At 35.1% G+C, this 22,871-nt stretch overlaps 1 protein-coding gene across 3 annotated transcripts in view; it reads right to left on the bottom strand.

Moving 5' to 3' along the window:
* Positions 1–22,871, bottom strand: part of SPOCK3 (SPARC (osteonectin), cwcv and kazal like domains proteoglycan 3) — a 335,252-nt gene that overhangs the window by 167,263 nt on the left and 145,118 nt on the right. For all 3 annotated transcript variants that reach the window (XM_033135313.1, XM_033135311.1, XM_033135314.1), the window contains one exon: positions 5,261–5,369. In XM_033135313.1, coding sequence (XP_032991204.1) covers positions 5,261–5,369 — 109 coding nt within the window. The remainder of the gene's footprint in view (positions 1–5,260; positions 5,370–22,871) is intronic.

Here is a 22,871-nt window from a genome sequence, read left to right as displayed (position 1 = left end):
TATTGATCCCTCCACCCCCCAACATTTGGTGCAAATGATGCAGAAATTAACATGGCTAGCTTTGTCCTACCTTAATCTATCTTATTATTCCAAACCTGTTTTTTTGGGGGTTTTTTGTTTCTGTTTTTTTTTTTTTAGTATCAGCAGCATTGGTTGGTGCCTGAAACACTGATCTAGAAATAGTGTTAATTACCTGCAGCTGCATAGGCCACAAAAAGAGCTTTAAACATGGGGCTTCTTGCTCACAATACACAAAAACAATGAGACAAAATACCCTCAACTACAAGCATCTCCAGAAATTTTCCCCAGGGTAACGATATAAAAAAGCGGGTCAGATTCAACGCCTGGAAAGCCATTATAGATATTTATATTAAACCATCTAAATAAGTGGATATGTTACCATTTTGGAAAACGTGTTACATTCAAGTTCTTTTTCATTGTTCATGAAACGTATTGGTTTTAACTGGCTATGATACTGGTAAAAGAAAGCTAGCAAAAGAACACAGGCATCATGCTTATTGGAGGCCAATTCTTCACAGAAAAAGCCACTCGGAGACAAATATCCAAATATAGGACCTTGAACACGACATATTTGGATACTTTACACAATCCTCTACATTGGCCATAAGGGTCAAAGCTAATGTAAAACACATAATGAGCCCCCTAATCAGGCTACGTCTCTGATTTCAGAAGACAATTACTAATATGTGTCACATAACAACTTTTCAGTCAATGATATACAATGGTGATCTCCTAAGATTATAATGATGAGATTATAAAGATGAGAAAGGTTTCATCTTTCCTATCACCTAGTGACACTGTAGCTGCCCTAATGTCCTAGACCAACGCATTTACTAGTTTTTGCAGTCAGCCTATTCATATAAATGCTATCAGCTAGAAATGCCTGGGGTACTCAAGTGGGCCCCTGTGAGCTTGCCACAGACATGTCCCGTTTCTAAACCAATGTCACCACTGAACCAACCCTTATAATTCTTATTAGGATTGCAACGTGCCCTTCAGTGATATCCATGAGGGAGTTGGTCTGGGATTCTGCTTTTAATGGGGTCAAGGGTGAGGGTCTAGGGTTTTATGGCTCACTCTTTATTGGTGAATTTAAAACTGAAAGGTGGGAATTTAAAATCCAGAAAGAGAAAACAAACCAAAACAAAATTACAAACAAACAACAACCAAAAAAGTATCCCAAATGGTCAGTTATCTAAACAAATTCAAGATCTAACACAAAGAGCCTCAAAGGTGGCCTGGCTCTTAATCTAGTTGTGTGTCTGGCAATGTGTCCATTCAAGATAATGGTCCCTGAAATGGATGCTGTCTTTGAAATGGGTGCTTCTCTGAAGAAGATGCCTCAGCAATCAAAGCTCAGTCATACACTTACATTACAAATAGAAAAACCAACTGTCAGGGCTTCCGCTACAATCACTCCCCTGTTTGTGGTCCTGCCGGTGGAAACAAGCCTACTGTGTTATAAGACCTATAAAAGCATCACGTGCACAATTATAGTAGCAGGCTGTGCCATCTAGTTTTGTGTAAGTGCACTCTAGGATGCTCCCTTGAAGATTAAATTGCCTAAGGATGCATTTCTTGGAGCATGTCTCCATCTTTAATACTGCACGGCAGTATTGTGATTTCAAGAACTAAATAAAGAGCGATTTAGTAATTATTTCAGTTATTTACAAATCTAAGGCAAGGATCTACCCTACCAGTTTCTTTCAACCAGTTGACTCACCTCTCCCTGATATTTTCATATCCCCCCTCCTCTTTTTTTCTGGCAATAATTCTTGTGTTCATTCAATACATTTATTTTACAGTATTTGTTGATTGACTCCTATGCTTTTTTCAGACCATCCTCAACAAATAAGGGCAAGTCACACAAAAAAACAACTATTAGACTTACATTATATAGACTGACCAGCTCAATTGATTAAACAACTCAATCTTTTCTCTAGATGTTTGCAAACAGCTACTTTAATAACACTCTTCAAAGAAAATATAGACTAGCCAGCATGTCAATTTCTGAGTAAGAGGTGGTGAATAAAAGACAGACCCTGCCTTCATTAAAAAGTCCAGTCAATTGAAAGACATTGATGTTACATAATTTATTAGACATGAAATAATTATTACAGGATGAGAAGTTCAGGGTTCTAAGGTAATGGAGAAATGGGTATGATATATAGTTGGAGGCGGTGGGATGGACTTAGGAAGCCCTCTATGAAAAACGGGATCCCCCCTGCAGAAGCAAACAGCAAGTTCCATTTCTTTTTCTGTTCTATGAGATCAAGGAAAGGGGGGATGGGGAGAAAACTCTATCTTTAAATGAAAAAAAAGTTGGAATTTCTAATTTAAACTATCTAAATGGCCAACATTTATTAAGCAACCCTTTTCTCTGTTTTCTGTATCCCCCTTCCCAAAATCCACACACCACCCCCAAATTTACAATCTACATTATTTATATTAGCCACCTTTATCGATCAAACTGCTTGGCAAAACTCTCCTTCCCTAAGTGTTGTATAAACATTCACTAGCACTGCCATCCTCAAAGCAAAGAAAGCATATCAAATATCAATCTTAATATTAAATTTTGGAAACTAGTTATTTATTTATTGAATTTAGTGCGTACTGAGTCCAAATTTTAAAACAGTGTCTATCCGAAATAGAACAGGACTAAATACTATTTTACACAAAACATTTTGAAGTCCGCCTACATAGAGCATAGCAGTCATCCCAAAGCCCCAGCCCACCTGTCCACCAAAGGCAAAGCTGGCAGTAGTTCTCAATTCAGGACACTTCACCTGTCTATATTAAGAAACAATTTAGCTATTGGTTTCTGAGAGTTTTCACCATAAGTTTCTTTTTATCTGTAGTTAAGTCTTTGTTTAATAATGAGTTTGAAATGCAATGAGAAAGCCTGGATTAGGGCATTAGTAAATATAGGCTGGAATCAGTGGTCTGAAAATTCCCAGCTTTGTGATCTTAAGTCAGGAACTTGAACCTCTCCTGGCTTTGGTGTAAAACAGTTAATGGAGAGTTTCTGCCCCAGGCATAATACTAAATGTAAGGTCTTCAGTCGCTCTTTGACTTGGGTTCAGGGGGCCAGGGGTGAGATGGGAGATGAGCCTTTTCAAAGGTATAACTCTGAGTAGATGGAAACCTTCCCCAGGGTCTCTGAAACTTGTGAGAAAACACTATTTGTTTTTGTATGAAATGAGTGACTAGGTGTCTACAACTTAGGTGAGGGAGCATATTGGAATTCATTTCTCAAGTAAAAACCCACTCTCTTCCCTAGTACCCCCAAACATACTTATATTGTAAGTATTTGATGATTAATTAATAAGAAGTTCAAGTAATTCAGAAGCTTTATGGAACCCTCAGGAAATAAATGGAAAAATAAAATTCCGGCTCAAAGTTTTGTTATCTCTTTGAAAATCAACATAGAGGTCATGATGGAGTAGGGATATATTATTGATAACTCTGCTTCATCCTTCTGGGTCTTTCCAAAGTATGTTGACTTTATAGAAATGCTATTTCCAGGAGATATTTTACATTTGACAGGCCCAAACTGTCGTCCTCTTTCTTTCTTACTTTTGCAAGTACATTATTGGTATTCCATAATATTTTAAAGCTTTTTTTCCTCATTTAATATTGAAAACAAACCAAGGATGAAATTATATGCATATTTCAGCAGGTGATAATAACCACAAAGATAATAAAAGAACTGCAATAAATACTACTATTTATCAAGCAGCCAGGAAGTGTCAAGAAATGTAAAAAGTATCTTACACCCATTACATTAATGTTCACATGGGGGCATTATTTGTGTTTGTCACATAGAGTATTCTCTTCATAATACTGTGGAATAGTCTTATTTTTTTCCCTCAATCGAAACTGCTAACTTTCCTTGATATCAGCTAAAGTCTCACATATCATATGCAATGCCAAGAAATGTATTACTAAATATGCAATTCATCTTATTTGGATAAATTATGACAGTTGCTGCTGAATTTATTCAAGAAAAATTACTTTTTAATGACATTACATGAAAATGGCAATCAGAGAAACAAACATGTTGCGTGCCAAGTACATCATGGATATTCCATGGTTCTTAGTTTCAAGTTAACTCATTCCCCAACCCTCTGTCTTGGTTGCATTAGCCTGCTTTTGTACTTGAAATCTGCCATGATCTATTTGGCATTATGGAATAAAGACTTCCTCTGATCTACTTAGCATGTAGTAAAGGTCTCTATAGATATATGTACTTTCACATTAATAAGGAAATTTAAAGAAACTTAAATATTTGCTGTTTTCTAGAAATGCTACTTATGTTCTTCTCTGTCTGTTGGTATGTTTGAATAATAGAATTGAGATGTAAGCACACTAAAACCAAACTCCAATTAGTCTCTGAAAATACCCAAATAGAGAAACCCCCATGCTCATTTGATGAAAAGCACAATACAAATTCGGTCCACTATAACAGAAAAGAATGTTCTCAAAAAAAGTGGGGGGGGGGAACCTTTAAAATTAATAAAGAGAATGGATACACCTGCTTGCTTCCATCACTTACCCAGTATTTTCACCCTTGGTTGTGGCCTATCATAATTCTTAAGACTCAGCACCAAAATACACAGGCTATTTCTAAATCACTGATCCTTGTCAAAATAGAGCCTATCTTACAGAAGCAGTGATGATCACGATAAATGATATATCTAACCCTTTCTTCTCTTCTTTGAATTTTGTGTTGGCCACCAGCGACTCCATCAGTATGAGTGTCCCATAAAGGAAGGTGCCCTGAAGTGTTCCAGGCCCATGTCTCTATTTTTTGACTTTTCATCTTTTGAAATGAAGATAGTCATTCATTTATGCTTTTTCACTTTGTTTCTTACTCTCCCCTGAGGGAAATAAAATATTTGAGTGGGATAAACAAAAATATTTCAAAGGTACCGGAACTATACTTGTTCCTTAAACTTGAAAAAGTGTAAGTATGCAGATAGAGCCCTTGAATCCAATCTTCACAAAATCCTCCTTATTTAATAACATGTGCCTACATGCTATAATCCCCATGGTAATTCTGAGTGATAACAATGTTTAACCCAAGGGAATCATAATTGTATTAACCAGGGTTCTGATGCCGTTTCAATAAACCTCTGGATAAAAGCTTTGCAGACATTGCCAAATATTTATATTCTGAAGCTGTTCATGGCATAAGGAGCACCATTCCATCAGCGGGATTTAATGTAACAATGTTTACCTGTGTGTAAGCCTCCGGTGACTAATGCAGAGCGCAGTCTGAGAGTCTTGAGCAATGCACACTTTATGGCGACTGCATTTCATCTTTAAGCAGGGATCTTTAGCTGGATCTAAAGAGAAAGAGAGAGAGAAAGAGAGAGAGAGAGAATTAAGTTTGTGTAAAATGGAGGTCTCTAATCCAATCAAACACAATTTGATCCAGTAATTTATACAGCATTTAGCTGTAAATTGTCTTCACATTCTTCCTCTATTAAGCGATATGTCTCCTTCTACCCACGTAACTCAGAGTTAACAGATAGTTGCAGTTCAGTCTCACACATTCTATCAGGAGCTAAAATGTACATACCCTTAGGATCAAACAATGTATAATCGAAACAGAAAGTTTAAAACCAAGACTTCATATAGTCACTACTGCCTCCTAAGTAGTAAAAATAGACAAATAAAGTTGTCAGTGGAGAATTACAATTTATACTTTTGCGTTCCTTAGGTGGATGCAGGTTGGGTAGAGAAAAAGGATCAAACCCAAAAAGATGTTAGTGGGCAGTTACGAGTTTTGAGATATCCAAGAAAAATCTATAGCTACAGTTGGGAGCTGGCTGAGTGCATCATGGCAAGAACTGACATGTTGCATTTTCATTGTTAAATTTTCGATGCTTGACATTTGAACCACCATTTCTCCAGACAACACCTCTGTCTTGGTGGCTGCCAACACAAAGACTGTGTGACATTTTAAATAAGTTTTGTTGAGATATAATTCACATATGATAAAATTCATTATTTTAATGTTTAAAATTCACTGGTTTTCACTATATTCACTGTTGTGAAACTATTATCATCATTAATTGAGAACATTTTTATCACTTAATAAAATACCATCCTCTTCATTTATCGCCTCTATTTCCCTTCAACTCCTTCACAACAACCAATACTAGGGCAGCCACTAATCTAATTTATGTCTCTATAGATTTGCCTATTCTGAACATTTCATATAAATGGAATCATACAATATGTGGTCTTTTGTGACTGTGTTGCTTCATTTGGAAGGATGTGTTCTTCCCAATGATGCATGTTGTAGCATGCATCATTATTTTATTCTTTTAAGTTGCTGAACATCATTCCATTGTATAGATACGCCACATGTTATTTATTCATTCTAATGTTCATAACTCATTCTAATTGATGGGAATTTTGGCTGTTTCCTCCTTTTGTTTATTATGAATGATGCTGCTATTGGTAATCACTATTGGCGATGGCTAGTGTTATTTTTCTGTGATTTATTGTGGACAGAAAACAGAGCGGGAGTTGATACAAATAAGAAAAAGGCACTGAATGTCCAGTTTGGGTACATGTCAAAATTGAGAGAAAGAACCCATGAAAGATGGCAAACTGAAAATAAAGTTCTAGTGCACATAAAAAAATGGAGCTGGGGTGACCATTTGGAATATGCAGAAGTATTTGGGAAGGCCCTGGGCTTTCACTGGACATAAAACAAGGATTTCTTTTTTAGATCTTAAACCTCGGGTAAATCAGAACTAATATTTGGTGTACAATTCAAATTTAGCTTTAAAATAACTGTTAAGTTTTAAGCATAGTCAATACCCTAAATCAAGTGAATACTCTTTGTTAATCAATGAATTCAATAAAATACATATATAAATTATATAGACAGATGTATATATAAACACATTCTTTCTTTAAAAATATGAAGCATATTTTTGCAAAACTCTTATTTGAGGTTTCAAATAAGCATGTGATCTAAAATGAAGACTACATATAGGTAAAAATATCAACTAATGGATATAGTGTACAGTAATAAAACGGTCAATACATTAGATATATCTGTTTGAAACACAAATGTTTCAGTTCCCTCCATATGAAGGAAAAACACTTTTTGACACGTAATAATTAGATTGATTATAGCTGAATAGTTTCAACATTTCAGATAAGTAATATTAGTTATTTTATTCTCTATAAAATGTTGAACATACTTTATTCACCATGCAAATGCAAATTGCTAGAATATTCTCATTACACTATCACAGTTTCAATTGTCACTAATTAAAAAACTGTCTCATGAGTTATTACATATTAGAAATATATGGCTTTGTTGGATAACATAAAAGAAAAACATTCAATAACTGAGAAGGCATTAAAAATGTTTTGAGCTATTTCTAATTCTTAGTCTGCTTTGAATTTTAATTATATCATTTAAAAATATTGATTAAAATTATACAATTCTGCCTAACAATTAAACAATGCCATTGCACCTACCATTATACTTTAATATTCATGTGTCATACAGTCATTGTGAATATAATTAATCTAGGATATATTATTCTGAAAATGAATGTTTTCATTTTGAAATAAAATACTGTAGTATATGTAAAACTATCATGGTTAATCTAATCTAATTTGCACACTTTGAGTGTAGACTATTAACAGTTATTTTCAGTTATTTCTTCCAGTTTTCTTTACATTGCACAGGCTACATTAAATAATTTTCAGTGGGACATCATAAAAATGGCAGCATGAGGTGAGCCTCTTGAAATCTCCCCTGGAATTTAAAACAAATTGAACAACTATAACTCCACAAAGGACTCCCTACACAGCAGACAGGCAAGACTAAGAGGCACACTACTGAAATCATCTAAAGGTGGGCAAATTGCACAAGCGGGTGAGGAGAGAAGGGAGAAGTGCAGAGACAGGGCCGAGTGAGTGCAGGAAGCAGACTTGGCTTGATGCCACAAGCTTGCTGCATTCCGGAACCACCACAGCTGCGGGAGAGGGAAGAACTTGGTCTACTAGGGCTCCGTTTATGGCTGACAGGGCTGAGGAGAAAGCATATAACATGGCTGAACCCAACGCTCACGGCACAGACCTCAGAGCAAACACTGAGGCAAGAAGGGTGAAAATAGTGGTTTAAGCCCTTACTGCGGAGCAGAGAACGGAAGCCTTAGGTACTGAAACTAGCTGCCCCCGCTTTACCCTCCCAGAGCTCGCCCCGACCCCACTTGCACAGTGTTAGAAGTGGAACAGTAGCAGCGTCAGATCAAAAGAACAGAATATTTGCAGTTTTGAGAACTGTGGTCCACAGACATGGACTCACAGCCCAACTAGTTCTGGCAAAGGGGAGGGAGCCATGGAAGCAGGACTGGCTGTGGTGGCGGTCCTCGCCATTGCTCTGAGCCACATCTCACAGCCCACTCGCCCCTGTCCCCACTTATCTGGGCAGATTCCTGCAGGAGTAAACAGAGCTGCTGAAACACAAAGGCTCTGAATCAGGTGCAGGAAGACGTTTGGAATCTCAGAAGCTCTCCACATCCCCACATGGAGGCAGCGCCATACGACCCAGGTGAACTTTTCACAGAGGAGAAACCCACCTTCCAGGGAATCCCTCCATTGTGTGAGAAGACGGAATAGTACAGAAAAAATATAACACTACAGTGAGAGAGAGAATAAAAGGGTGCAGTCGGAGAGAAAATAAAACATTCTACTAACACCTAATGGAAAACAAAAGAAAGACCTTTTTCTATCATCCTGTTGCAGAATCCACTCTAGTAGATATCTAGGAAGAGAAATAATAAATTATTCATTGCCATGAATAACCAAGGTAATAAGACAGCTCAGAAAAAAAATAAAAAGTCTGCAAAAAATGAACTTGAAGACATTTAAATATGTGACTTAAATAACAGAGAATTCAAGATTGCAGTTCTTAAAAAACTCAATGAGATACAAGAACACAGAGACAGGCAGTTTAATGAGCTCAGAAACACAATCAAAGAACAAAATGAATATTTTACCAAAGAGATTGAAATTTTAAAAAGAACCAAATAGAATTTTTGGAGATTAAGAACCAAATAAAAGAAATGAAGAATAAAATACCAAGCTTATGTAGCAGAGTTGACGAGATGGAGAAAAGAATCAGTGACATCGAAGATAGAAATCTGGAAATGACATGGATGAAAGAAGAAAGAGACTTCAGACTTAAAAGAAATGAAAGAACTCTACAAGAACTTTCTGTCTCCATCAGAAAGATCAATATAAGAATAATGGGCATACCAGAAGGAGAAGAAAGAGAGAAGGGAACAGAGAGTATATTCAAACAAATAATCGATGAGAACTTCCCAAACTTGTGGAAAGAACTGGATCCTTGAATCCAAGAAGCAATTAGAACACCTAATTACCTCAACCCCAAAAGGCCTTCTCCAAGGCACATTGTATTGAAGCTGTCAAAAATTAATGACAAAGAAAGAATCCCATTAACTTTAATTAAAAAAATAAAACATAAAAAAATAAAATAATATTTTCATAATCAAAAAACAACAACAACAAAAGAAAACAAAAAAGAAAGAATCCTCAAGACAGCCAGGGAAAAGAAGACGGTAATCTCAAAGTAAAGCCCATTAGATTATCATCAGATTTTTCAGCAGAAACGCTACAAGCCAGGGGGGAGTAGAATCAAATATTCAAACTATTGAATGAGAAATTATGAGTCAAGCATAATATATGCAGCAAAGATATCCTTTAGATATGAAGGAGAAATAAAGACCTTTCCAGACATACAGAAGCTGACGGAATTTTGTAACACATGACCTGCACTACAAGAAATACTGAAGGAGGCTATTTGATGAGCATAAATAGGGATAATTTGTGACAACCAAAACATAAAAGGGGGAGAGTAAAGGCCTGAACCAGAATATGGAAATGGAGAAAGTAAGCATGCTGAACAAAATGGAATATTCTAAATATGAAACTTTCTTTTATGTAAAATTAATGGAACCACTCAAAAAAATCTAGAACTGAAATACATAATGTAATAAAAGAAGAAACAGAGGGAAAAAATCATAGAATACCACCACACAGAAATAATAAACAACAACAAAAAGACAAAGAAACAATAGAGACACAATTCTATCTTACTAAAGATAGAATGATAGGAAATCCTCACATATCAATAATCACTCCAAATGTAAATGGACTGAATTCAGCAATAAAAAGGCACAGAGTAGCAGATTGGATCAAAAAATTAAATCCAACCATATGCTGCCTCCAAGAGACACATCTCAGCTACAAGGACAAACATAGACTCAAAGTGAAAAGAAATTGACACTCCATGCAAATGGTGTCCAGAGAAAATCAGGTGTAGCCATACTGATATCAGATTAAACAGACTTCAGGTTAAAAAAGGCAACAAGAAACAAATGGTAAAGGGGGCTATACAACAAGAAGACATAATAGTCATCAATATTTATGCCCCAATGGGGGAGCACCTAAATATACCAAGCAACTACTAACAGAAATAAAGGGAGAAATTGACCAAAACACAATTATAGTAAGGGGCCTAACTACATCATTAACAGCTATGGATAGATCATCAAAAAAGAAAACAAATAAAGAAATAGCAGCCCTAAATGACACATTTGATGAAATGGACATAATTGACATTTATAGAGCATTTCATTACAGAAAATCAGACTATGAATTTTTTTCTAGTGTACATGGAACATTCTCAAGAATAGACTATATATTGGGACATAAAACTAGCCTCAGCAAATTTAAGAAGATTGAAATCATACCAAGTATATTCTCTGATCATAAGGCTTTGAAATTGGGTATCAACTGCAAAAACAAAGCAGGAAAAACTATAAATATGTGGAGCTTAAACAACATACTATTAAAGAACGACCGGGTCAAAGAGGAAATAAGAGATCAAGATACATAGAAACAAATGAGAATGAAAATACATCCTACCAAAATATTTGAGATGCAGCAAAAGCAGTTTTAAGAGGGAAATTTATATCATTACAGGCCGATCTCGAGGAACAAGAAAAATCCCAAATAAATAACCTCATGTTACACCTTAAAGAACTAGAAAAAGAAGAACAAATGAAACCCAATGTCAGCAGAAGAAATAATAAAAATCAGAGCAGAACTAAATGAAATACAGAACAAAAAGACAATGGAAAATATTAATGTGACAAAGAGCTGGTTCCTTGAAAAGATTAATAAAATTGACAAACCCTTGGCTAGACTCACTAAGATAAAAAAGAGAAAAAACACTAATAAACAAAATCAGAAATGAAAGAGGGGAAGTTCTCTCGGATGCCACAGAAATACAAAGGATCATCCAAGAATACTATGAAGGACTATATGCTACCAAATTCAATAACCTAGAAGAAATGGATAAGTTCTTAGAAACATACAGCCTTCTGAGCCTGAATCAAGAAGAACTGGAAGATCTAAATAGACTGATCAACAGTAAGGAAATTGAGTCAGTCACCCGAAATCTTCCCAAAAGCAAAAGTGCGGGACCAGGTGGCTTCACTAGTGACTTCTACCAAACCTTCAAAGAGGATCCAATATCTGTCCTACTCAAACTCTTCCAAAAAATTGAAGAGAGACAATACTCCCAAACTCATTTTATGAGGCCAAAACCTGGTAAGGATAATACAAAAAAGAAAACTACAGACCAATATCTCTGATAAATATAGACGCAAAAATCCTAAACAAAATTCTAGCAAATCAAATGCAACAATACATTAAAAAGATTATTCATCATGATCAAGTGGGGCTCATCCCAGGGGTAGATGGTTCAACATATGCAAATCCATCAATGTGAAACGTCACATAAAATAAACGACAAAAATCATACGATTTTGTTAATTGATGCAGAAAAAGCATTTGACAAGATATAGCACCCATTTATGAATAAAACACTTAATAAAATAGGTACAGAAGGAAAATACCTTAACATAATAAAGGCCATCTATGACAAGACCTCAACTAATCTCATAATTAACGATGAAAAACTGAAACACTTTGCTCTATGTTTAGGAAGACTACAGGGCTGTCCCCTATCACCTCTGCTTTTCAACACAGTGTTGGAAATCCTCACCAGAGCAATCAGGCAAGAAAAATAAATAAAAAGCATCCAAATTGGGAATGAAGAAGTTAAACTGTCATTCTTTGCAAATGACATGATGCTATATATAGGAAACCCTAAAGATTCCACCAAAAAGCTATTAGAAACAATAAACGAGTACAGTAAAGTTGCGGACTATAAAATCAACATACAAAAGTCCATTGCATTCCTATATACTAACAATGAAATCTCAGAAAAAGAAATTTAGAAAAATTTTCTTTTTCAATTGCAATAAAAATAATGAAATACCTAGGAATAAACTTAACCAAGGATGTGAAAGACCTATATGCTGAAAACTATAAGACATTTTGTAAAGAAATTGAAGAAAACACAAAGAAATGGAAAGACATTCTGTGCTTATAGATTGGAAGAATCAACATAGTTAAAGTGGCCATATTACCCATAGCAATATACAGATTTAATGCAATCCCCATCAAAATCTCAATGACATTTTTTAAAGAAATAGAACAAAATATCATCAGATTTGTATGGAACCACAAAAGACCCCGAAGAGCTAAAACAATCCTAAGAAAAAAGAACATTGCTGGAGCTACCCACTCTGTGACTTTAGCTTGTACTACAGGGCAACAATAATCAAAATAGCATGGTACTGGGAGAAAAGCAGATACGCAGACCAACGGAATAGAACTGAGAACCCAGAAATAAACCCACATAAATATGGACAGATAATTTTTGACAAAGAAGCAAAAAACATACAATGGAGAAAAGACAGCCTCTTCAATAAATGGTGCTGGGAGAAATAGAAAGCCACATGCGAAAGAATGAAACTGGACTGCTATCCGTCACCATGTACCAAAATTAATTCCAAATGAATGAAAGACCCAAGCATAAGACCTGAAACAATAAAGTGCATAGACGAAAACACAGGTACTAAACTTATGGACCTTGGGTTCAAAGAGCATTTTATGGATTTGATTGCAAAGACAAGGGAAGTAAAAGCTAAAATAAATGAATGGGACTATATCGAACTGAAAAATGGTTTCTTTTGCAGAAGCACAGCAAAAGAAACCATTGACAAAATAAAGAGGCAACCAACTGAATGGGAGATGATTTTTGCAAACAGCGCCTCTGATAAGGGACTAATATCAAAAATATACAAGGAACTCGTGCAACTCAACAATAATAAAACAAACAACCCAATTGAAATGGGCAGAGGACCTGAAGAGACATTTCTCCAAAGAGGACATACAAATGGCAAATAGACATATGAAAAAATGCTCAACATCACTAATCATCAGAGAAATGCCAATGAAAACCCCAATGAGATATCACCTCACCCCAGTTAGAATGGTTATCATCAACAAGACAAATAGTAACAAGTGTTGGAGAGGCTGTGGAGAAAAAGGAACCCTCTACACTGTTGGTGGGAATGCAGATAGGTGCAGTGGCTATGGAAGGCAGTGTAGAAGTTCCTCAAAAAATTGCGAATAGAATTACCATATGACCCAGCAATCCCTTTCCTGGATATCTACCCAAAAAAATCTGAGAACGTTTATCCATAAAGACATGTGGGCTACAATGTTCATTGCAGCTTTATTTACAGTGGCCAAGACATGGAAACAACCAAAATGTCATTCGACAAATGAATGGATAAAGAAGTTGTGGTATATACACACAATGGAATACTATTCAGCAGTAAGAAAAGATGAAATAATACCATTTGTGACAACATGGATGGATCTTGAGATTATAATGCTAAGCAAAATAAGTCAGCCAGAAAAAGTAGAGAACCATATGATTTCACTGATATGTGGTATATAAAACTGAAAACAACAAAAGAAAGAGACAAACAAATGAAGGAACAAAAACTCATAAACATAGACAACAGTTTAGGGGATATCAGAGGGTAAAGTAGGAGGCTCAGGAAGGGGGTAAACGGGGTCTAATATATGGTGATGGAAAGAGAACTGACTCCGGGTGGTGAACACACAATGTGAGATATAGACCATGTACTACAGAATTGTACACCTGAAATCTATGTAACTTTATTAACAATTGTCACTTCAATAAACTTTAACGTAAAAAATAATAATAATTTTCAAAGGTTCCATGACACTTCTTAGGCAAGATTGACTTAAGAGAAATCAGATAATCAAAAATGTGAATGATTTTACTTTGTTTATGTGACTAAAGTTGAAATGTTTGAAAGTAAAAAAAATGGATATATAACAAGGAAGTTATTCAGAACAATTGTAGCACATGAATATTAATTTAATGAAAGTTCTGAGTAAAATTCTACATAAATGGTAAAATAAAACAGTAGTAGTATTTACCGGGAGATGGAGAATAGAAAGTGAACATGAAAATCAAAGACACTGGGTGTGCAATAAGGAAGAGATCGCTTTATGTGCATGTGATTTTAACCATCTGTAGTTTTGAGTAGAACTCACATTGTTGGCAGTTTAAAAACTAGAAAACATCACACACTGTAAATACAGATGACTGAGATTTTATTCTTGAAATCACAACAATAACACAACCATCTTCCTCTTGGCTGAAACCTGTGTATTAGAATCAATCCTGTATCTTAAAGAGGCGTGGCACAAATTCATCAGCTCGCTCTGTTGCTATCCTCTTTCCATCTTTTTGATATTAACATCGCCTGTTCTATCCTGTATTATTGTATTTAACTTTGTCTGCAACACCCAGTAAAACTACCCCTAGGAAGATTTCATTAATTAGTGCATTTTCATTAATTTTGCCACGTTCTTTCCTTCATCTTAATCTTTTATAATCTTTCTGATGGATGTGAACTAAACTGGGGATCTAATACTTTTTATTGTTGTTTTATTTTGTTTCAGAAAAAGCATTCTGAATTTCAACTGCCTTATAAGTGAACCTTTGCATTTCATCTGTGATGTAGGCTTTCCCTTACTCTTTCAAAAGAATACTTATTTTTTTAGTCCAGAATTCCCCACTTACTGCCAGACCAGGTATAAGCTTGAAAGTATCCAGACTGATCCAGCTGCTGATGGTGGAAGTAACTGAGCAAGCCAGTGAGAGCAGGAAACAAATATGAGAGTGGCCAGGTATGTCAGTAAGAAAGACCTAATTCTTGAAGAGAAGTCCCAATGTAAGGGGAACTGAAAAGTAAGGACACAATTAGATGACAGGTCAGGAAAACAAATATAGACAGCAAAAGGTGCTGAATTCTCACTGGAGCAGAGGAATCGTTATTAGTATTCATATTTAGTGCAGGGTGTCTTGAAAGCATGAAAGGCAAAAACAGACATCAGTAGAAGCTGTAAAAATAGGTATTGTTAGTGTCAAGAACTGAAGGAAAGTTTAACAGGGAAGGTTTGAAGCTCACTAATTTGTACAAATTCACTTCTGGATTTTAACGGTGTTTTTCAAAAGAAGCCTAGACTTTAGAAGAATCATTAAATCCCAATGATTCTAGGCTAAAAAACCCTTTAATCACATATATTATTTGGGGTGGGGTTAACGAACCACTTACCTTAGTTCAGCCAATATGAGAGAAAAAATTCCTTAGTAACTTGACAAATAGTATAATGGAACCTTAAACTTCCCAATATTGGTTCAGTTTTTTCATAGACCAATGCCTTACAGAATAGTTATCTCTAAGTAGCCTGTTAGGTTCATCTATAAAATAAAGAATTTGGACTAGGTGATTTTCAAATTCACATTCTACTCTCAAAGTGGTTATGCATTTTAGTATACATTTTTGGCACCAGATACCCTACATAGAATGGACCTAGCCCTCGACAGACTCAACTTTTTTTTTTTTTTGGAAGAGAGATATATAAATAGGCAATTAGAACATATTGTTAAGTGGCAATTATATACGTGTGTGTGCACACGAGTGTGAGGAGTGTGTGTGTGTGTGTGCAGCTATGTGGAAATAACACACACTGATGAAGGGACCATATAATGGTGAATGGGGGAGAATTAGAATGAGTAAAAGCTTAGGTAGGTTTTGGAGCATATATAGTTAACAAAATGAAAGGAAACTCCAGTATAAGGACACAGTATGAGAAGCAGAGAAGTATTAAAAGGATGCCCTATTCCTGGACTGTCAGATAGTTCAAAATCAATAAAATAATATAAAATGTGCATGCTGCCTGCAAGTGCTGAGGGAAAAAAAACACTGAAGAGACGGATTGAAACTTCCTACTTTTTGAAGTTTTACCTCATAGGTAATGCCATGCCATTGAATGATTTTAAGTTGGAAACTGGCATAATTAGGTTTGCACAAGAATTTGGAGACGCTCTAAAGAATAAATGATCAAGACAGGGACATCAAATGTCCAGAAGTGAAAGGATAAGAATTTCCTGTTCTAAGGAAATTCAGTATGAAGGCTGGCATGGGAACAATGATGACTATGGAGGAGAAAAGAAAGATGATTTTGAGAATCAAGCACTGGTCTCTTTCCATAGGTACAATGAGGCAACAACACATGAGTCAAATGAATTAACTTCCATCTCCTTACTTGCACCATTTGTTGATTTTTTCTGATATTAATATTGCTGTAACTGATTTTCTTTTCATTAGTATTAACTGGGAAAACTCTCGTCCAATTCATTCATTTTTAATTCTTTTTTTAATTCTTAATTTTTATGTTTTATGGATGGCCCTCAAGAACTCTTAGGTGGATTTATAAGTCCAATCTAAGATTATATATCTCTTTTTCTGTTTCATCTTTTGTGATTTTGAAAATATAATTGGACTCTTTTCTATCACTTTATTTTGTGACTTCTATTTTGCAATATTTCTCTTTTTCTTTGCTTTTCTTTCCCTTTCCCTGCCTTACAGTGTATTGATTAACTATATATATATATATATATATATATATATATATATATATATATATATATGTAGTTTATTACCCTTCTGAAGAAGATTAGGACCTTAGAACACAGTTATATCAAATCTTTGACATTCAACTTCCTCACCATTTTCCATGAGTTGCACCTGACTTTACCACCCCCACTGCAAATTAGTCATTATTTTTACCATTTTTCTGACATAGCTAATTTAAAATAATCAAATCTACCAATTTCTTTGCTCATCATTTCTGTTTGTGATTCATTCTTCCCTTTGGGTTCTCTTGTATAATTTCCTTCTATTTGTTGAAACATTTCCTTTTGTAGTTCTTTCGACATGTGCAATTTGTCACATACTTTCAATACATTTTTTTTTCTGCATGTATCTTTATTTTCCAATCATTCCTAAAGGATAATTTAGCTGTGTCTGAATTCTTATTTGAAAATTATTGTTTTCCTAACTACAATGAGGATATTATTTCATGTCCTTTTGGCATCAGATGTCACTAATTAGTAAGTCTGTCATCAGAGCTCTCTGTAACCAATCAGCCTTTATCTTCTGGATATTATATTTTGTTATTATCAAGATTTTGTGTTGTGGAATGTTTATCTTCAACTGTGATAGTAATCATATAAGCAAATATGCCCTTCTCTTTGAATTTCAATTGATAACATCAAGTATATTTAGGTGATGAGAAAACTATTTAGAAGTTGGAAAAAAAAAATCAAGAAAACCAAGATTAAGTTGGATAACCATCATCATTTTAGACCAGCTGAACTGTGCTACTGTGAGTTGGGTTTCAATTTTGGGGGGAAAAAATTGTAAAAATTGCAACATCACTAAATAATGAAAGCAAACTACATACCAGCATTCAGTTAGTGAAATGTCTCTTTAAGCTTAATTGTATGCTCGCATATAAAATGAAGTGACCAGGAACTCAAGAGAATTATAAAAATTTTCTTAATGGTTCAACAATGAAGCATCAAATATACTTTTGTTGTAGTTCTAACAACAGTTTATTTCACTATAACTTTAGGCTGTAAAACTATAGGAAAAAGAGGTTTTCTAGGGAATTTTTGAAAACTTGCCAGATGTTATAATGAAAGGCTGTGCGGGTGAGCAGCATGGAAAATAGAGCTAATGCCTGATAGTTAATTAGACTTTTGACAGCCAATTTTGTGGTGCTAAATGTGATTAAATGTGGCTGTAAGTCTTTGGAGTGACTTTCTTAGTTTCAGAACTTAATATTACTTCAATTATATAAAATCCATCCACTCAAACTCTGGCCTCCCCATTACAAACATTAAACATGGAGGTCTACAAAATTAGAAAATTCACACGCAATTTGATGGATTAATTTGGTTGATAATAAATATGAATCAAAATATCGGTGTTTATTTTAATATTGTCTTATCTTATAAACGTGTGTTAAATATATCTAACAACTGCATCTATAAATCAAAATTAACAAAAACTCTAGATGTTATTACCATGCAGAATTTCATCTTACAGTTGTTCTACTTTAAAGTATTAATGAAGATTTTAAAATATCGTTCTCTTCCATTCTTGAGCATGCATCTTCTTTGTCAGTACATCATGTTCTCACCCAAATGTCTTAAATTGATCATTGCAAAGTGTTTCTTTTATAAAATGCATGCATTCTAGCAAAATTAGGTGCAAAATCTTATATTATTACTGGTTTCTATTTTCTAATCTATTGTTTGATATATAACAATGATGATACTGAATCCCCATCATGAAGATTTATATTTGGGATTTTCTGTCCAATGCTAGAGCTAAATGTACTTATCATTACCACTTGTTAAAAGGCTGCCTGAAACAGAATCATAAAGAAAAGCCCCAACTAATATGGCATTATATTTGGCCATTATCATTTGAATTTTTATTGATAGCTATTAAGGTCTTACAAACTCTTGTAACTTGCCACACAGCTCTTCTAACCACCTTACTGGAAGACCTCTGGATCACTTTGAGTGACACTCAGCCTTTCTCAGCCTTCTCTCAGGGCAGAGAACTATCTCCATGAAACAAAATCCACTGACTAACCACTTTCCTCAATAAAATATTTTTTTGTTTTTATTTGCCTATTTACTAGTAAAGGCAATAATTTCCACTTGAATTCTTTCTAAAAGAGCAATGAAGCTAATCTTCAAAAGACCAAAACAAGCCTTCTAAGCATAGACATATTTCCTCTGAAAGCTGTGTCAAACACTACTACCATTAGATAGTACACACACACACACACACACACACACACAACACACACACCCCACACACAAATGTAGCTATATAAAAATATTGTACTATGATCATTTAATTTAATCTTAATTGTGAAATAAGAGATAATCCCCTGACAGTATCTGTTCAATCTGATATAAAATTAAAAGCACATTTCTTCTTCACCACTAGAATAATACTAAAATTCAAAATAAAAAAGGAAAAGTGACCACCCCAAGTGTTGACAAGAATGTAGATCAGCTAATCCTCATATATGGTTGGTGGGAATATAAAATGGTACCATCGCTATTATGAGTCCAGGTCCATTTAGGAGACAAAAGACAGTAACTCAAATAGAGAGGGTTAAAATAAGGAATTACTAATTACAGCTGAGGAATAAATATAAAGGGGTAAAGAGAGCTCGAAGAATACTTCAGTGATGAGATAGAGCATTGAAGGAAGAACCAAACCAGAAGGACAGGCTTCCTCCCCAGATCTGGGATTCAGAGCTCATGGGAGAAGCTTGTAGCCCACTGGATGGCTAAATAGTCACTGAGAAAGCAGGCAACACCACACCTACTCTCCCCACCCATTCAGTATAGGTGCACCAAAGCTGGCATATAGGGAACCACAACTGACCTGGCAAGCCGGAAACACTCATCCAATATACAGTTGGGCTGAAGCTGGCAGGTAGGTGCTTGGAGAGAGCTGCAGCATCGGGACCTCATTTGCAAGAGCAATACCTGGAGTGCCCAGTGCCCACCAAGACTGAGTAGGTAAGCTCACCTTGGGGCTGCACACACCGGCCATGAAGATGGGATGGGGCACCCCGCATGTCTCCCCTTCATACACCATTTCAGTAGAAGGAAATAATCCAGATCCAGAAAGAGAAACCCTTCATTCTACAATGCCCCTGCAGTCCCTTCTACTGACAAAGCTTAATTCTGTTTGCTACAAAGGTGACAAGCTTATAGGATCCAGCTCCATGACTGTAGCCCAGGCAACGAAAGGTAGACTGAGAAATGAGAAGCAATACAACGATACCTTGTGCAGTCTCTTTGGAAAATGGCTTGGTATTTTTTTAGATAATGAAGCAATACCACATTATGAATTTATCCAAGATAATGTTTTGAATGTTTACAAAACATTTGACTATTACAGAAATGTTTAGGAGATCTTTAGTTATAAGAACTAACCCAAATATCCATCAACAGATGGACAGACAAATGTTACACAAACATTTTACTACTCGGCCATAAAACAGACCAAAAACAAACAAAACAAACAAAAACCCTGAAACATTTTAACACACAGTAACATTAGGTAAATCTCAAAAAAATGTTATATCAAACAAAAAACAGCAGATATAAGAGCACAGAAATTGTGTAGTTCCATTTATATCAAGTTCTCGAACAAGCTAAATTAAAGTGAAAGAAATCAAAGCTGAGGTTGCCTGGGTTGGGAGTAGGGAATTGGGAGTTAGGAGAGTGAGGCAGAGGCTGTTGGAGGAATTCCTGAAGTGATAAAAGGTTCTTTATCTTGATTAAGGTAGTGTTAATTCAATTATATGCATCCACTAACATATATCAAAGTGTGCATTTCAATTATTGTATTTTATTGTATGGAAATTATAAGTCAGTAAAAAGACAACTTCCTCTCTTTCTGAAGCATTTTTTCTTTTCAATCTCCATTCTCCTTGAGAATATTTAAGGCCTTCTCAATCAACTATCTCCGAATAGCAGAGCATACATAAATGACAAATTTCAGCCTCAAAATTTAGATACTATAAATCAGATGTTCCCCATCAATGGAGTGTGTTCTTTTATAAGGTAAATCCTGCACAGCTGCAGATAGGTAAAATTAATGAAAAACAAGTAATGACAGTCAAGAGAAGGCAAAACTGGATCTCACTTTCTCAAATCTGTATTCAGATATTGTTGGCGATAGCAAAAAAAGACATTGGATGAAACTATCGGAATCTGAATATCCTATAAGTGGAAAGAGGTTTTACATATACGAAGACTGTTTTACAGAACCAATGATAATATTGGCTGAAGTAACAAGTTAAGATAATTTACAACTCAGCATACTTTTTTAATGCAAATAGTAATCTTCAGAATATATTTTACGAATTAAAGCTTTTTAAAATATTCTTCAAATAGTCCTTCTTTCAGGAGATTAATATTGTGTTTTCAACAGAACTGCAAGGGCAACAATAACAGACTATCTTAGCGAAACAATGATGATCACCCCAGCAGGTAAGTGAGGCCTATGAATCTCTCTTGGCCTCAGTTTGTCATTTCCAATTAATATCACTGGTTACAAAAACAGGCAATCCTTTGCTAAGTACTGCTCTGACTATTGTTAAATGAAGCTTTCACTGACGGCCACCTCCTTAGCTGTAATTAGATTAAAACCTCTAAGTTGCCTGGATAACTAAATCAAATGATAGTGCACTTTCTGATGCTCAGAGCCCTGTCAGTCAGCTTCTTTTGTTAGACAGCTTAGTCTGCATTTTACCCAGGTGCCAATGAAAATTTCTAATTGCTATGTACTATAGGACTGCAACGTTAGCATTGATCTATCAAAGCACTAGGTTGCCATATCTGGCAAGTTGATATCACAAAAGGCCTAATTTAGAAATGCAGAAACACTGGAAAGGTTTCTTGACTAAGGTATTTATTCAAATCTGCAAAACATTCAAAATGTATTCGTAGTCACTTTCCTGGGGTAGTAAACTGACAATGCAATAGGGTACAATCAGGCCGGACTAAATCATTACAGCAGAATCCAACTCTAGTTACTGACATAAAAGCCTATAGAATTACAAAATGTGGCACCATATCACGTTCCAAACATGAAGGAAGCAGCAGAGATGCATGGCTATGATGTTAACGTTATAAGTAGCTTTTGATATAAAATATTAGAAATGTGTTTTTCTAAGTTATTAGAAAATAAAAAGAACATACTCATTAGAACAACACCATATAACAACAACGACAAGGGAACAGACACTTGGTAGATTCTAAAGTAATTCATGATTGATGAAGGAAGAAATGAGGCTGAAGAGGATATAATGTTGCGTATATTATTGTTCAACTTTAAAACTTATATAATGGATAAATTATTTCAAAAGTTGTTAATTTATGTTGCACTATTGCCTTTTGAGATACAAAATCTTCACTCCACTGTACATAATTTTCCTCTGAAGCTGGATACGTCACTGTAAGATGCAAGAAGGAGCTCGAAAAAACTCAGTTTAAATTTACAAATTTAAATATGTTACGAGAAAACAGCTGGGGAAAAGTGTTTTCCAGATTCTAATTACATCATCGCTGGCCCTACTAAAGCATACTAACAATGAGTCTGAAAGACTGAGATCATAGGATTATTCTATGGTATGGAATGGATCTCTTTTATATTAACCATGTAACAGAGAGAAGTTGTGAAACAAGGGAAGAAAAATCACAGAAACTATACATTTTCAGAAAAATGTTCAGGGTTGTGATAAAATAATGCAAACTTATGCTTTCTGTGTTTTTTTTTTTTTTCAGTTCCAAACCCTAACTGAAAATATCTCACAATCTCTTAGATTCATTAAACTAGGTTTCCTGATCATGTCATCGAAGAAGCATTTGTTTAGTT

Source organism: Rhinolophus ferrumequinum, chromosome 18 (assembly GCF_004115265.2).
Source record: "Rhinolophus ferrumequinum isolate MPI-CBG mRhiFer1 chromosome 18, mRhiFer1_v1.p, whole genome shotgun sequence".
In the NCBI taxonomy this organism is placed as follows: domain Eukaryota; kingdom Metazoa; phylum Chordata; class Mammalia; order Chiroptera; family Rhinolophidae; genus Rhinolophus; species Rhinolophus ferrumequinum.
Note: the sequence above shows the minus strand (reverse complement) of the source record. Positions and strands in the feature narration are given on the sequence as shown.